Genomic DNA, 16,222 nt, shown 5'->3' with positions numbered 1-16,222 from the left:
GATGTCATGTTCCGATACAGACCATAAAGCATAAACGATAACATTACAAGTCATTCAACAAATACATACATATACAGACTTGTAAACAAAACAACTTGATGATTCATCCATCTTATGCCCTTGCGCCACTTCCTGTAATACAAATAAAATGAGTGGGTCAGGCTTGGGGGCCTGGTGAGCATATAGGGTTTTCAACCCACAATAAATAATTAAATTAATTTTCATCAACCAACAATAACCCAATTACCCATTCCCGTTATTCTCACTTTACGTACCTAAAATAACTAACACAAGGGACCTAGTCTAAGAATATTTCATCGGGGCGACAACACATGCTTCGGGGGTTTCCCAACAATATATGTCAAATAAGGCAACCATGGGGGGATGGAGTACAGCGAATGAACACTCAAGTTCATTAACACCTACAGGTGGCGAGCCTGCTAGTGTTCCACAGGACTGTCTAGAAAAGTCTGTGGTCGTCATCTAAACTCCGCTAGATGACTGAATCAAAAACAACATCGAGACCTCTCATCTGTTTATCACACATCAACTATCTACCTATGTTCTACCCAACATATTAGTAGATAAAAATATATATTTTGATACATAGTTTAAAACTTGTATAGCATTCTCATTAAATACATATTCCAAACAACTGATGAGACATATACACATAACACTTATTTCATAGAGAATAAATCATATCTATGAGATTGAAGAAACTAACTACACACTCACTTGATCAGAAGATGATCGGACAGCACTACGACTTGTAGAAGTAGTATTCTTCGGTAGATCTGGAAGATCTTCACACAAACTGGGCTTCTCGCGGGCAGAGCTTCGGCTCGAAAACTCTTTTCTTCTCGGGATCTTCGGGCTTCGAGACTCGCTTCGGGTCTCGGGATGATACCAGGGCTTCGGGGTTACTTCTTTGCACGTAAATCGAGGTTGTATGGGGAGAGAAGGGTGAATTAGCAACCTTGGCCGACTGCCCCTTCAAATCTATTTATAGGGCAAATTTCTCATTTTCCACGTCGTGGGCACTTCTTCCACGACGTGGGCTTGGTCGTCACTGCATGCGTCATCGTCCACTTGATCTGTTAGGCTCCGGAGTGTGTCAGAAGTCATGCCACATCGTGGCCACTGTTGCCACATCGTGGCCACTGTTGCCACATCGTGGTCTCTAACACAGCTTTGGGGTTTGCGCCCCGAACTTCAAAAATTGATAACTTTCGCATAAATACTCCGTTTTTGATGTTCTTTATATCGACGCGTAGGTTAAAACAAGATCTACAACTTTCATTTAAACTCTGTCGGCTAATTTTGACTTTATTTTTATTATATTATTTTTATATTATTTTTCGTAGGCCGGGACAGGAAAACTCCGTTCGAAATTCATAACTCCTTCATCTGAACTCCGTTTTCGCCTATCTTTTTATCGTTATGCTACTATTAATGAGATCTTCGATTCTCGTTTAGATTGTTTCGGCTAAAAATCACTCGGTCTCAAATCGAGTATTCGGGCTGCATACTGCTAAGTCGAAACTTAGAAAAATCATAACTTCCTCATACGAAGTCAGATTTGGGCGTTCTTTTTATGCACGCTCTCGCTTTAACGAGCTCTACGACTTTCGTTTATATTACTAAGGCTAAATATCGCTTTAACATAAATTTCACTTTTTACGTCATTCAGCGTCGTGCCGGTTCTGTCGCGAAACTTCGACATATCTTAACTTCTTTGTTATAACTCGTATTTCGGCATTCTTTATATATTCGGAAACCTCGTTTAGCCTACTACAACATTATCCAAAGATATCGGCTTTATCTACTATTTTATTTTAATGCTTATTTTTATTCTTAATTCATTTAAGCCACACAACTAAGCACAAAACATATAATACTCAAATAATACATTCTTATTATTTCAAAATGGGTTACAAATGTTAATGTAGAATATTACATTGCTATTAATGACAAGCCCAAAAACACAAGCGTTACAGAAATAACATAGGGAATTATTATACAAGCCTTGTTTCGTTCATGATTCCGGGACGTAATCATCCTAAGGGGAGATAATTGTAACGCCCGCTGATCCCGGCTAGTCAATTTAGAGACAATGAGCATCAAAAATGACTTTTTGATAGAAGATTATTTATAATAAATAATATTAACCAAGTTATAGTATATGTCACAAAGGTTCCGTACATATAAAGAACACCGAAATACGAGTTATAACGAAGAAGTTATGACCTGACGAAGTTTTGCGGCAAAACTGGCACGACAGAGGGAATCGTAAAAAGTGATTTTCTGATAAACTAATTTTTAGCCTTAGTGATCTAAATGGAAGTTTTAGTATACATTAAATCGAGAACATACATAAAAAGAACGCCCAAATCTGACTTCGTATGAGGAAGTTATGATTTTTCTAAGAATTGGCAAAGCAATGCACAACCTGAAATTCGAATTTTAGATCGATCGATTTTTGGCCAACGCAACCTAAATGAGAATTGAAAATCTCATTAATAAGAGCTCAACGATAAAAAGACAGACGAAAATGGACTCCACATGTAGAAGTTATGAATTCAACACGGTCATTTAACAATGTAATCTTCTCATACTGTTAAATTTAAAATCCATCGAGACTTAGCCGACGGAAAAGGAGAGTTATAGATCTCATCAATACCTATGTGTGGATTTAAATAACGTCAAAAATGGAGCTTGTATGCGAAAGTTATGGGGTTTAGAAGTCGAGAGTGTGCTGCTACGAAAGGGGTGACGTGGCGCGATTTGAGCCACTGCTTTCTCCCTAAGTCTTGCCACCAGATGGTAACATGTGGCACCAAACTCGATGAGTTGGAGGCCCAACTTGACGAGTTCAGCTGTATTTCAGCCTATAAATACCATGCGATAGTGCCTTCATTCTTCACACTAAACCCACTTCTCTCTCTCTCTCTCTCTCTCTCTCTCTCTCTACACATTCTCTAAACCCCTAAAAACCCTCCTAAACCCCTAGTAGCCCCAAGGCACTAGAGGAAAGAATAGGAGTGCCCAAAGGCTCAGAGAATAAGAGCTTTCGGCTCAGAAACTCTGTTTCAGCGAAGCCCAGTTTTTTTAGTAAAACCCGCTATAAGTGAAATACACCTACCATACTTTAAATATAGCTTATATTTAAATATAATATCGTTATTATGAACCAATAAATAAGATTTTTCAGTGATTCAAAATCGTTATACTAATTGATCTACTTGCAGGAATGATGTCTAGGCTGTGATTTAGTGAGGTGTTAAAAGTAGGATTTCCAAACAGTATACTTCGTATACCAAAAGGACCCTACCTCCGATATGATCCTACCTGGTTGTTCCTTACTTGATAGATCATGAAGTGGACTTTGAGTTAATGATGAATCTAGACTAATAAATAGTCGCAATAAATATTAGACTAAAACTTAGCAATAATAATGCTAGGTTTCGTCGAAGGAAAATAGAATCGTTAGAAGCGAAGCGCTGCCCAAGTTTGGAATCATCACTTTTACAGGTGAGTGCATAGTTACTTTCATCTTACACATAGATATGATGTATTTTATATAAATTACGTGCTATTTATGCATATAACATGTATACTTGCGGTCTATGCTAGATGAACGATTTTATACATGTTTTAAATAATTTAAAATGTATAAGTATTTTATATCTACGAATATGTTGGGTAAAACATGGGTAGATGAATGATGAGAGATGAAAGATGATATGAGTGAACATTGGCAGCTATAGACTTAATGCCTAATAAATAACATCGACAGCTATGAACTTAGTGCCTAATTGGATAAACGTTGGTAGCTATGGACTTAGTACATGTCAGATAAATACTGGTAGCTATGGACTTAGTACCTGTTAGATAAACGTTTGTAGCTATGGACTTAATACCTATTATATAAACACTAGTAGTTATGAATTTAGTACCCGATGAATGAACTTTAGCAGCTATGGAATTAGTGCTTTACGAACGAGAATTGGCAGCTATGGACTTAGTGTCTGTCATATAAACACTAGAAGCAATGGACTTCGGAATGAATGAATGCAGGATAGATGATTCTTAGGGTAGACCCTGAAGAGTAAAGAAGATAATGGGGATGGTTAATTGGGTTGATTGTTTGATGTTTAAACATAATAATTATATTATTGTGGGTTGAAAACCCTATGTGCTTGTCAGGTTTCCCAACCTAACCCACTTGATATGAAGCTACATTACACTGAGAGATTAAGGAGATGTAGATCACTAGTGTAAATGAATGTAAGGTCTGTTTATGCTTATGTTTCTGTATTGACGATGATATCCCAAAGTTTTAAAATGAATACAAATATATTTCTTAGGAAATGCTTTGATAACATATTTATCATGTTTTTCTGGGAACAAATTCGGAAACACTTTTCTTTAAAAGGTTACTTTGATTTTAAAATAAGCATAAATAAAAATTTTAAAATGACCGTGAATTTGGGGATGTCACAAGTACCATCAACGAGCTCTTCAAGAGAAGTATTAGGTAGTAAAGTCCCTCATCATTAGCAAAATGAAAGACGGAGAGTCCATCAGTAGCCACGTGCAAATATTGCAACGATACGTGGAGCGCTTGCTAAAGCTAAATGTGACCTTGGATGAGGAATTGGCTATTGATATAGTCTTGCACTCATTTCCCAGTTGTTTTGATTAGTTTATCCTAACTTATCATCTGAACAACCAATAGACCACATTGGCTCAACTTCAGAACCTCCTGTGAACTATTGAAGCAGGAATGAAGGGAAAATGTGTTGCCTCCACCCCTACTGCTGCTCCTATCTAAGCCATTGGTGTTAAGGAATAGGGAAGAAGAGGAAAGTTCCTCCTAAATATAATTGGAAGGGAAATTCCCAAGCTGGGTCCTCAAGCATTGAACCCAAAGGAAAGGCCAGTTCTGACGCTCCCCATGCCTCTGATCCGAAACGGGCTACTTGCTTTTATTACCACGAGAAAGCGAATTGAAACGAAGCTGCCCGAAATACTTGCAAGATATAAAGGATGGCAAAGTGAAGAAAACATCAATAGGTATTTACACTATCTTATCTAAAAACACATCATATTCTCATTCTTGGGTGCTTGATACAGGATGTGGTTTTCACATTCGTTCTGATTTGCAAGGGCCAAGAAAAAGTGAGGATGTGGAGCATGGAAGGATGAAATTGATCATGGGTAATATGAGATCTTCACCTTTACCAAGATTGGAGTTTATAACTTAGTGCTTAGTAGTGGGTTAGGTTAGATTTTATTAATTTTTGCTACTCGTCAGAGATGAAACGAAACATCATTCCATTACATGCTTTATTCAGAAAAGGTTTTAGATATTTTTTTTCAATAATGAGAATGGATCTATTTTTGCTTTTAAAAATGTTGTATTTTATTTTGAAGTTTTACCTTGTGATGGTGTATATGAAACTGTGATGGTTGTAGACAATTTAGGTAATAGTGTTTTACAAATTCATTCGTCTAATGGTTTAGACAAATCATGCTTATGGCATTGTCGTCTTGGACATGTTAACAAGAAACGCATCCGCCAACTCCAAAAGGATGGAGTGTTGGAATCATTTGACTTAAGGTCGGACGATACGTTTGAGTCTTGTTTACTTGGAAAGATGAAAAAATCACCTTTCATCGGTTATTGTGAAAGAGCTGAAGGATTGTTGGATCTTATACACCTAGATGTGTGTGGGCCCTTCAGATATACCACAAGGGATGCAAATCGATTCTATGTGACTTTTACTGATGATTATAGAAGATATGGCTATATCTACTTAATCAAGCATAAGTTAGAAACCTTTGAAAATCTCAAAGAGTTCAAATAATAAGTCGAGAATCAATTGGGCAGGAAGATCAAGATGCTCATATCCAATAGAGGTGATGAGTATCTTAGTATCGAATTCCATGACTACCTCAAGGAATGTGGAATAGTTTCACAATTGACACCTCCTAGGACACCACAACTTAATGGTGTGGCTGAGAGGTGTAACCAAACCTTGTTAGACATGGTTCGCTCCATGATGAGTCGAGCTTCACCTCCAATCTCATTCTGGGGGTATGCCTTAGACATTGCCGCCCACATACTTAATCTTGTCCTGACTAAGAAGGTTGCGAAAACACCTCCCGAGATGTTGACAGGGAAGGTTCCCTTGTTAGCACATATCAAGGTTTGGGTTGTGAAGCTTTTGTTAGACGAGAGACTAACAAAAAGCTTGAACCTCGAAGTGAGAGATTTATTTTCGTCGGTTACCCACAAAAGTCCTTTGGATATTTGTTCTACGACCTAGTGATATCGTGGTCTTTGTAGCACAAAAGGGAGTCTTTCACGAGAGAGCTCATATGCAAAGAGGCCAGTGAGAGTACAATTGATATTGAAGAAATTTAAGAGTCAAATGATAAAGGAACCTCTAAAAATGAAAGGGCTCAACCTGAGGAAGAAATTCCGTTTGAACCAATTAGCGAGTCAAACGATGGTGATACTTTTATTAATGATAGTACACTGCTAAATTTGGATGAACCCTCTAATTATAAGGAAGCAATGGCGGGCCCCGGGGCCCGCCAAGTGGAAAGAGGCGATGGACAGTGACCGTCAAAGCATCGACCATTCGAATTGTTCTTTCATTAGCGATAATTCACCATTAGAAACTACATCAACTTGATGTAAAAAATGCATTCTTGCACGACCATTTAAATGAGACTAGTTTTATGGAGCAACCACGATGATTTATTGACACTTGGTTTCCCGATCATGTTTGTCATCTACATAAGGCCTTATATGGGCTTAAGCAAGCCCCTTGAGTTTGGTTTCAACAACTAAGTGTTTTTCTACTACAAAACGGATTCTCATGTACTTGTGCTGACACCACTTTATTCCTCTATATGCACGACTCTTGTATCATTTATCTTCTAATTTATGTTGATGACTACATTTTAAAAGGTAATCAAGAATCGGTAATTACTTCCTTTATATCTCGATTGCATAATGAATTTGTAATAAAGGATCTTGGCGACTAGAATTCTTTTCTGGAAATAGAAGTGGCCTACACCAATGATGACATATTCTTAAGCCAGTCTAAATATGTTCATGATATACGTGACCATGCTAATATTCTAGATACAAAACCGATTCGTGCACCCTTGGCTCATCACGAGTCGTTCACTATGCCCAGGGTTCCTTTCAAGGATCCTACACTTTACCGGTCGCTTCTTAGGGCCCTTCAATATTTGACAATCACTAGATCGACATTTCATATGTATTGAATAGGTTAGTCAATTTTTAGAAGCTCCAACGGTCTCTCACTTTCAAGGGGTCAAACGTATTCTACGATATGTGAAGGGCGTTCTTTCATTTGGTCTTCACTTTACTAAACCAAATACCTCATCCATCATTGGCTATTTAGATGTTGATTGAGATAGATGTTTTGAGACTAGACTCTCCACATATGGCTACTCCCTTTATTCGCTCTTTTTGCATCTCATGATCCAAAATGATTCATTCGGCAGCCTAAAATCCAAAATGGATGTTGGAAATGCACGAAGAAATGGATGCTCTCCGACAAAATGAAACATGGTCCCTTGTTCCTAGACCTCAATTAGGAAATGTGGTTGGATAAAAATGGGTGTTTCGCACTAAGTAAAATTTTGATGGCACAATTGAGCGGTATAAAGCTTGCCATGTGGCTCAAGGCTTTACACAGATTCTGGGCCTCGATTACTCTCATACTTTTAGCCTGGTCATCAAAGCATCTACCATTCAAATTATTCTTTCATTAGAGGTAATTCATCATTGGAAACTACATCAACTTAATGTAAAAAAATTAGTTCTTGTACGACCATTTAAGTGAGACTGTTTTTATGGAGCAACCACCGGGCTTTGTTGGCACTCGGTCTCTCGATCATATTTTTCGTCTATATAAGGCCTTATATGGGCTTAAACAAGCCCCTCGAGCTTGGTTTCAACCACTAAGTGCTTTTCTACTATAAAATGGCTTCTCATGTAGTCGCGCTGACACCTCTTTATTCATCATTAAGCATGACTCTTGTATCATGTATCTTCTAGTTTATCTTGATGACTTGATTTTAACAGGTAATCAAGAATCGGTGATAAATTCCTTTATAGCTCGATTGCATAATGAATTTGCAAGAAAGGATCTTGGTGACTTGAATTCTTTTCTAGAACTAGAAGTGGCCTACACTAATGATGATATATTCTTAGGCTAGTCTAAATATGATTGTGATTTACTTGACCGTGTTAATTTTCTAGATACAAAACCGATTCACACACCCTTGGATCCTCACGAGTTGTTCACTAGCCCAGGTTTCTTTTCAAGGATCCTACACTTTATCGGTCTCTTGTTAGGGCCCTTCAATATTTGACAATCACTAGACTAGACATTTCATATGTCTAGAATAGGTTAGTTAATTTTTAGAAGCTCCAACGGTCTCTCACTTTCAAGGGGTCAAACATATTCTACTATATGTGAAGGGCTCTTTTTCATTTGGTCTTCACTTCACTAAACCAAATACCTCCTCCATCATTGGCTATTTGGATACCAATTGGGCTAGATGTGTTGAGACTAGACGCTCCACGTATGGCTACTGCCTTTATTCGACTCTTTTTGCATCTCATGATCCAAAAGGATTCAATTCGGCAACCAGAAATCCAAAATGGATGTTCGAAATGCACGAAGAAATGGATGCTCACCGACAAAATGAAACATGGTCTCTTGTTCCTAGACCTCAATCAGGAAATGTGGTTGGATCAAAATGGGTGTTCCGCACTAAGTAAAATTTTGATGGCACAATTGAGCGGTATAAAGCTTGCCATGTGGCTCAAGGCTTTACACGGATTTTGGGCCTCGATTACTCTCATACTTTTAGCCCGGTCATCAAAGCATCGACCGCTTGAATTGTTCTTTCATTAGAGGTAATTCATCATTGGAAACTAAATCAACTTGACGTAAAAAATGACTTTTTGCACGACCATTTAAGTGAGAATGTTTTTATGGAGCAACCACAAGGCTTTGTTGGCACTCGGTCTCTCGATCATATTTGTCGTCTACACAAGGCCTTATATGGGCTTAAACAAGCCCCTCAAACTTAGTTTCAAACACTAAGTGCTTTTCTACTATAAAATGGCTTCTCATGTAGTCACAATGACACCTCTTTATTCATCATTAAGCATGACTCTTGTATCATGTATCTTCTAGTTTATCTTGATGACTTGATTTTAACAGGTAATTAAGAATCGGTAATAAATTCCTTTATAGCTCGATTGCATAATGAATTCGCAAGAAAGGATATTGGCGACTTGAATTCTTTTCTGGGACTAGAAGTGGCATGCACCAATGATTGCCTATTCTTAAGTCAGTCTAAATATGTCCGTGATATACTTGACCGTGCTGATCTTCTAGATGCAAAACCGATTCACACAGCCTTGGCTCCTCATAATACCTCCTCCATCATTGGCTATTCGGATGCCGATTGTGGTAGATGTGTTGCGGCTAGACGCTCGACATATGAAATATTTAAGTGTGTATTATGTAGTTATCCTTTTCTCTTGTACACAATGTGTAAATTATTGTTTTATAAATATATTGTGTCTCCACCTATTTTGGTGTCGAGATTTTCAAGATCACACTTATGATTATGGTATATATGTATATGTAATCTGCGCATCAATACAATTTAATGTGGTAATTAACTATGAAGCCCTGATTTTGCATTATAGTAGTTGTTGTAACTCATGCAATAAAAATGATACCATTCATACACGTGTGTTGGCAGATACATTGTCTATATTTCATTAGATAAGTGCAACCGTACTTTATATCATGTAGCAAGTGTAATTATTGGAAGATTCAAGTAAAGGGTATTATCCCAACACGCAGTGGTAGACATTCACATCTTCCGAATCTTTGATGTCTTTTGTAATTTGATGGTTGTCGCAAGGCTATTTTTCACTACTGAAAATGACAACCCTTCACATAATGAGTTCCTTTTAGTTCTCTTGCAGACAGTAGGTGAAGGTCACAACAGGAACGTCACATGCATCATCTATATTTTCTAGAGACGGTATTCAATCCCCTTGATTTAGAAAAAAAGTTAATCATATCATGTCGGTAGCTAGCTTCAAGAATGTACTCAAATTATATGAAAACAACGTTGTTTACATACCGAAAAGGAGAGAAAAAGTGTCACCTTATCATTTTTGGTCTCTTTCATTTGGTTAGTTGTATGATGCATGTTATCACAAACGTGTGGTTCATGATTGCTATAACGAATATATATGCGACCCAATTTACTTTGTGAAGAAGTAAAAAAAATATAGCGAAAAATGTTTTTGGGTTTTTAATGTGAAGATAAATAATTAAAATGGTGTGAAGAAGTTGAATTCATATTGACCATTGTTTATGAGAAAATAATTTATTTAATGATGGAAATTCGATAGCCCATAATCCCACGTACGCAGTGGCGGAGCTAGATGGGGCGTTGGGGGTACTACAGCATCCCCAAAAAATTGTTTTATGTATATAAAAAAATTTATTTGTAAACATGATCTATGTTATTGTACCCCCAGCTTAAGATATTGTACCATGTTTTTTAATGTCCGGGATATGATAACTACATAGAATATATATTGATAATGTTTGTACCCCCATATCAAAATTCCTGGCTCCGCCACTGCACGTACGTATAGAGTCTACCAGAGCAGAAGAGTGTATCAAGATGGATCCAATGGTGTTACGTGTGCAGTGTCAACCTGTGCACTAAAAATTGTAGGGCATGTATTATTAGAAGGAAACATGAAGGCATTATTATAATAAGTCTATTTCATTATGCATGGGATACTGGGGGCTATCATCAAACCATCTTCTTTTAAAACATTAAGAAATTCCAATATAATGTACAACTTAATGATTTGATGCACAAAGGAATAGGACTGAATACGAGTTGTCCAATTGCTGCATTTGGATACTTGTACCACTTAATCACCTTCTTAAGCCTATAGCTACAGGGAGGTCTTCAGCAACAGTCAAAACTACAACTACTTAATGAAATTCTTTCATCGTTCTTTCCTTTAACTATTATTTTCAAAACCCCATCTCAAAACTTTCTTTCGAGACCCATTTTGGCTTTCATCATCACCAATTAATCTCTCTTCATATATTGATATCGAAATGAAGGTAAGACCAATTAGTATATATACTGTTCTTGTTGCAGTTTTTGTTAATAATCTATAATCAATGGTGTTTTACAAGGTGATATCTTTTGGTTGCAGTTCTTTAATTGGATGCAAAGTAAACTCAATGGTGGGCAAGAGCATAAGAAGTCGCATACAGTCACCTCTACTACTCGTATGTAACCTTTTCATTTCTCATGTCTATTTAATTAATCATCCAAAAATGTTAATTAGAGGAAAATTATAATCTATATCGAATTTCCATCATTAAATATATAGTTCACGTGAAACAAGACTCTCAGAAAGAAGAATTCAACGATTGGCCTCATGGGTTGCTGGCAATAGGAACGTTTGGAAACAATGATATACCAACTGAAAATGAAGAAATCGAAGATAATACAGAAGTTACAGCATCATCGTCTCCAGATCTATCTGACTTCACACCTGAAGAAATCGGAAAACTACAGAAGGAGTTAACAAAGCTTTTGTCGAAGAAACCTGCTGCTAATAAACAAGGAGAAATCAGTGCTGATCTTCCATTGGATAGATTTCTTAATTGTCCATCAAGCTTAGAAGTTGATCGTAGGCTTTCAACCACAGTTATCACTAATCAAGACGATAAAGAGGAAGATATTGATCGCACAATTAGAGTAATTCTTGGTAGGTGCAAAGATATTTGCATGGAAAACAGTAAGAAAGCAATCGGGAAAAAACACAAATCAATTTCTTTTCTCTTGAAGAAAATGTTTGTATGCAGCAGCGGTTTGCCTCCAATGCCTAGCTTGCAAGATCGACTTCCAGAATCAAGAATGGAGAGGGTAATTAAACTTCATTATTTTTCCTCTTTGTTTTCCAAACATAAGTTTATATATATGTATTGATGAACTTGTTAAAATGCAGTTATTAAGAGCAATGCTTAAAAATAAGATCAATCCTCAGAACTCTTCACGAGCATCATCCACAAGGAAACTTATCGAAAACAGACAATCACCGAGGAAGGGGAAAGGAAAAGCAATAGAAAAACAGGAGGATGACGCAAATGATGGCTCGAAATGGGTGAAAACTGATTCCGAATGTAAGTTGAATGAAGTTCTTTCGTAGCTTAATTAATTTCCTCTAAAGTATTACCAAAATAAAAGTGTATTAAATATTGATAATTGATAATTCCACTTTCTTATTCAGATATTGTGTTAGAGATATGAATATGAACAACACCATTACTGGATATCTACTGAATCGTATATTATTTAACACTTTATATAAGAGTGATTGGGCTCTTGCGCAATAGTTGCCATCTGATCAGGAGCAAAGGATAGAGGGACATATACTTGAAGCCTTCTACTTTTTGTGCTTGGAATCATGTCTATGGGTTTAATACTTTGTTATGTTATATTGTGGAGCATTCTTGAAGTTCATATATGCTATCTTATGAATTCAAAGGCTAGACATTGAAATTTATATTTCTCATTAGTGCATGGTAAAATCTTTAGACATATTTTCCGAAAAGAAAAGGGGTTTCTTTTGAAATTGATTGGTTGAATATGGCGATTTGAAGTCATAATAATTAGTTTTTGATATTTGAACAAACAAATTTGGATTACACATGTTTATTTTCGAAAACAATATTTGTATAAATTTGGATTATACTAGAATAAAATTACGTATTTGCCTTTGCTACCTAATTTTTTTTAAAACGAAAACTCTCCCCATTCTTGAAATAATGTCGTTTGTGATCATGTTATATGGTTGCTATTTTTTGGGGTTTGTTAGGGTTCACAGTCACATAAAAAAAATACTATATAAGCGTAAAAAGAAAATAACAAACCCGTGCTATGATCAATACATAGTTATAGGTTAAATACAAAGTAAACAACCAATGATGTCAACTGTAACTTGTAAGTTTGTAACTCATAAATAATAATTTTGCATAGTTTTATATCTAGGCAAGGCGGGCCGGGTCAAGCCCATGTACATATGAAACAACAATGTCACCTAGCAAACATGTTTGGTCGGGTATGTTTTTTTATCATAGATGCAGCACATATTGATGAGGAACGATTAAACGAACATAGAACGAACATGCGGTTTTTCAATTTTAACATCTATAAGTATTATTTTTCTACACTACACATCAAATTTTCATTAATAAAATTGTCACTCATTTTATTATGCTAGTTGGTCTTCAAAAATTTCATTATATAAAAACATCGTATTCTAACTGGAATAACCAAAGTTAGCTTTAATAACTTATAGAGCAAAGGAAAAAGAAGTGTGTTTTCTTGTTTCCACCGTCAAATCACAAAGATTTACAATTCCTTCAAGTAAGCACATTTGTCACTATGAATGAAAGAGTGATAATATATAGATACCAAGAAGATGCACCCGTTCCAAATCATTAAAATCATTTTGGTGCATCTCATTTAAGTTAAGAAACTTTTATTTATAAAACCTATAAAATGAATCACAATGCTCAAAATCTCTATGTGTTCTAGCAATATCGTGCTTACTTCCCTAAACAGGTCCCTAAGTTGAACTAGCCATCCACAAGTATGTGCAAAATAAAAAATTCAAAGTGATGTTGCTAAGTAATCTTGGTCCTATGGGTTCGATGCAAGATCATTCAAATCAAAACTAGTTGTAGTAGTTGTTGTATAGGTAGGTTGTGGTCTTCAAGTAATTTCATTAGAGCCATTTCTTGTGGAAGATAATTCACCACTTTCATCACTACCATCATCTAATTATCTTTTTTGAAAAAATAGAACCCTCTAAATATTTTAACAAATTACTATATAAAAATATCCTAAGTTCAATTTTATGCAACAAAAGTAAGCATTATATCGCTTTCACGCAAGTCACATACAAAGGTATAAACCTAATTTCAACAACAATTGATTTAAACCATTAAACCTAATAAGAAAAACCTAATTGGCTAATTTCAAGTTTTCAACAAATAAACCTAAAAGGCAAAAATTTATTCTTGCGTGCATGAAATCGAGATGTGAATGTGTCGCGTGAGCCTCGTTAGGGAGAAATCAAGAGTCGATATAGTGAAATTCTAAAATTGAGGGGGCATGGTCGATGCCAAAGTCTTTATTAGAGTTAGAGTAATGGGCTAACTTTGTATAATTTAATTTTCTAAGCCTTTTAGACTTTGGAGTAAGCTTCTTAGACTATTAATTTTAGACTTATGTGTTATACAAGCTTTTCTTTTTAGAGGTTGCATCTCTCTCTCTCTCTCTCTCTCTCTCTCTCTCTCTCTCTCTCTCTCTCTATATATATATATATATATATATATATATATATATATATATATATATATATATATATATATATATATATATATATATATATATATATATATAATTTTCTAAGCCTTTTAGACTTTGGAGTAAGCTTCTTAGACTATTAATTTTAGATTTATGTGTTATACAAGCTTTTCTTTTTAGAGGTTGCACCTCTCTCTCTCTCTCTCTCTCTCTCTCTCTCTATATATATATATATATATATATATATATATATATATATATATATATATATATATATATATATATATATGTATAGAGAGAGAGAGAGCCAAGAGCGAAAGCTAATGTTCACAAACAATTCGCAGTGCAAAAACGTCAAAGGGATGCCAGATACAACTAAAATCTTAAGGAAAGAAAACAGTTCTAGCAATCCAGAAATCCCAACTTCGTTCGCGTTGAGAAACCTCGCTATCAAAATGCGAAAGTAGCATCAATAGCGAATCCAAATAGCTTTTCACAAAATCAGTTTTGCAGCCCACAAAATATTAAACAGAAAGCTTCTCAAACACCTATTCCTTTAAAGCTAAAAAACTCTGTTGAGAATCCAAAACCTCACAACTCACAAACCAAAAACGCTTCGCATCCTAACAAGACATCGAAGGATGTTAAAGAAAAGGAAAGTTGGTTTCGGATCATCAAGCTCCAATCAAGAAACCTGAAACTAACACAAAGAAAAGTGAAAAAGAGTTTGTGAAAAGACAAAACAAAAATCAAAATCCATCATCTTCAATAGATACTAACCTAAAAGATAAAAGGGTTAAGGTTTTTAAAATTACAAAGAAAGATAACACTACTTTAATAAAACGAACCTCTATGATTGATCTTTCGATTACTTTCCCTCTTTCTGTAAAAGGCTCACGAGGACCCAAACAACTTTGGGTTCCTAAATCTACTTAATTTTTGCAGGTAATTCGTGATGAACAATTTGACACAGAATGGTATATCGACAGTGGTTGTTCGTATCACATGACAGGAAGAAATAAGGAACTGCGAGAGTATAGGGAACTGAAGAATGGTGGACGAGTGAAGTTTGGGAATAACTCACTTGGAGAGATCAAAGGTAATGGGATGATAACAAATGGCGAATTCTCAATTCGTAAGGTTGTTTATGTCAAGGGTCTGCAACACAATCTTATAAGTGTTTCGCAGTTGGTCATTGGTACAGGATTAAAAGTCTCATTTGACGACGAAGGTTCTGAGATCATAGAAAAGAAAACCAAAGCATTCCTTCTAAAGTCTGAACGCAAAGGTGAGATGTATTCGTTGAACTTAATTCTGATATGAGGGAAGCCATCTATTTTCCTTCTAACAAAAGCTCCCACAGACGATAGTTGGCTATGACACAAAATACTTTCGCATCTTTACTTCAAAGATATCAACAAGCTTGTCCTTGGCGATCATGTGCGAGGGCTTCCTCTCCTAAAGTACGATAAGGATCATCTTTGTGATGTATGCGAAATGGGAAAGCAAAGCAGGAAAAGCCATCCAACAATAGTGAATACGAAAGTCATTAAGTCATTCGAACTTTTGCACATCGATCTTTGTGGTCTGTCTGAGATCGAAAGTATTGGTGGTAATAAATATATTCTCATTATTGTAGATGGTTTTTCTCGTTTCACTTGGGTTTATTTTCTTAAGCATAAACCTGAAGCCACTCCTAAGCTCAAAGACTTCATAAAGCAGATTG

General features: G+C 35.9%; 1 protein-coding gene across 1 annotated transcript; it reads left to right on the top strand.

Moving 5' to 3' along the window:
• The first annotated feature begins 10,913 nt into the window (after window positions 1-10,913).
• On the top strand, window positions 10,914-12,686 carry LOC111921379 (protein NEGATIVE GRAVITROPIC RESPONSE OF ROOTS). Its single transcript, XM_023916939.3, has 5 exons — window positions 10,914-11,234; window positions 11,330-11,405; window positions 11,510-12,048; window positions 12,131-12,305; window positions 12,413-12,686. The coding sequence occupies exons 1-5, from the start codon at window positions 11,229-11,231 to the stop codon at window positions 12,430-12,432; spliced, it is 816 nt and encodes a 271-aa protein (XP_023772707.1). The 5' UTR covers window positions 10,914-11,228; the 3' UTR covers window positions 12,433-12,686.
• Window positions 12,687-16,222: the final 3,536 nt, after the last annotated feature.

This window comes from Lactuca sativa, chromosome 4 (genome assembly GCF_002870075.4).
Source record: "Lactuca sativa cultivar Salinas chromosome 4, Lsat_Salinas_v11, whole genome shotgun sequence".
In the NCBI taxonomy this organism is placed as follows: Eukaryota; Viridiplantae; Streptophyta; class Magnoliopsida; order Asterales; family Asteraceae; genus Lactuca; species Lactuca sativa.
This window is presented reverse-complemented; position numbering and strand designations above follow the sequence as displayed.

Bases quoted from the DNA above. Each gene is read 5' to 3' on its own strand.
- LOC111921379 (XM_023916939.3), top strand. The intron at 12,049-12,130 runs GTAATTAAACTT...GTTAAAATGCAG, and splicing joins CAGAATCAAGAATGGAGAGG to TTATTAAGAGCAATGCTTAA. The intron at 12,306-12,412 runs GTAAGTTGAATG...TTTCTTATTCAG, and splicing joins GGTGAAAACTGATTCCGAAT to ATATTGTGTTAGAGATATGA.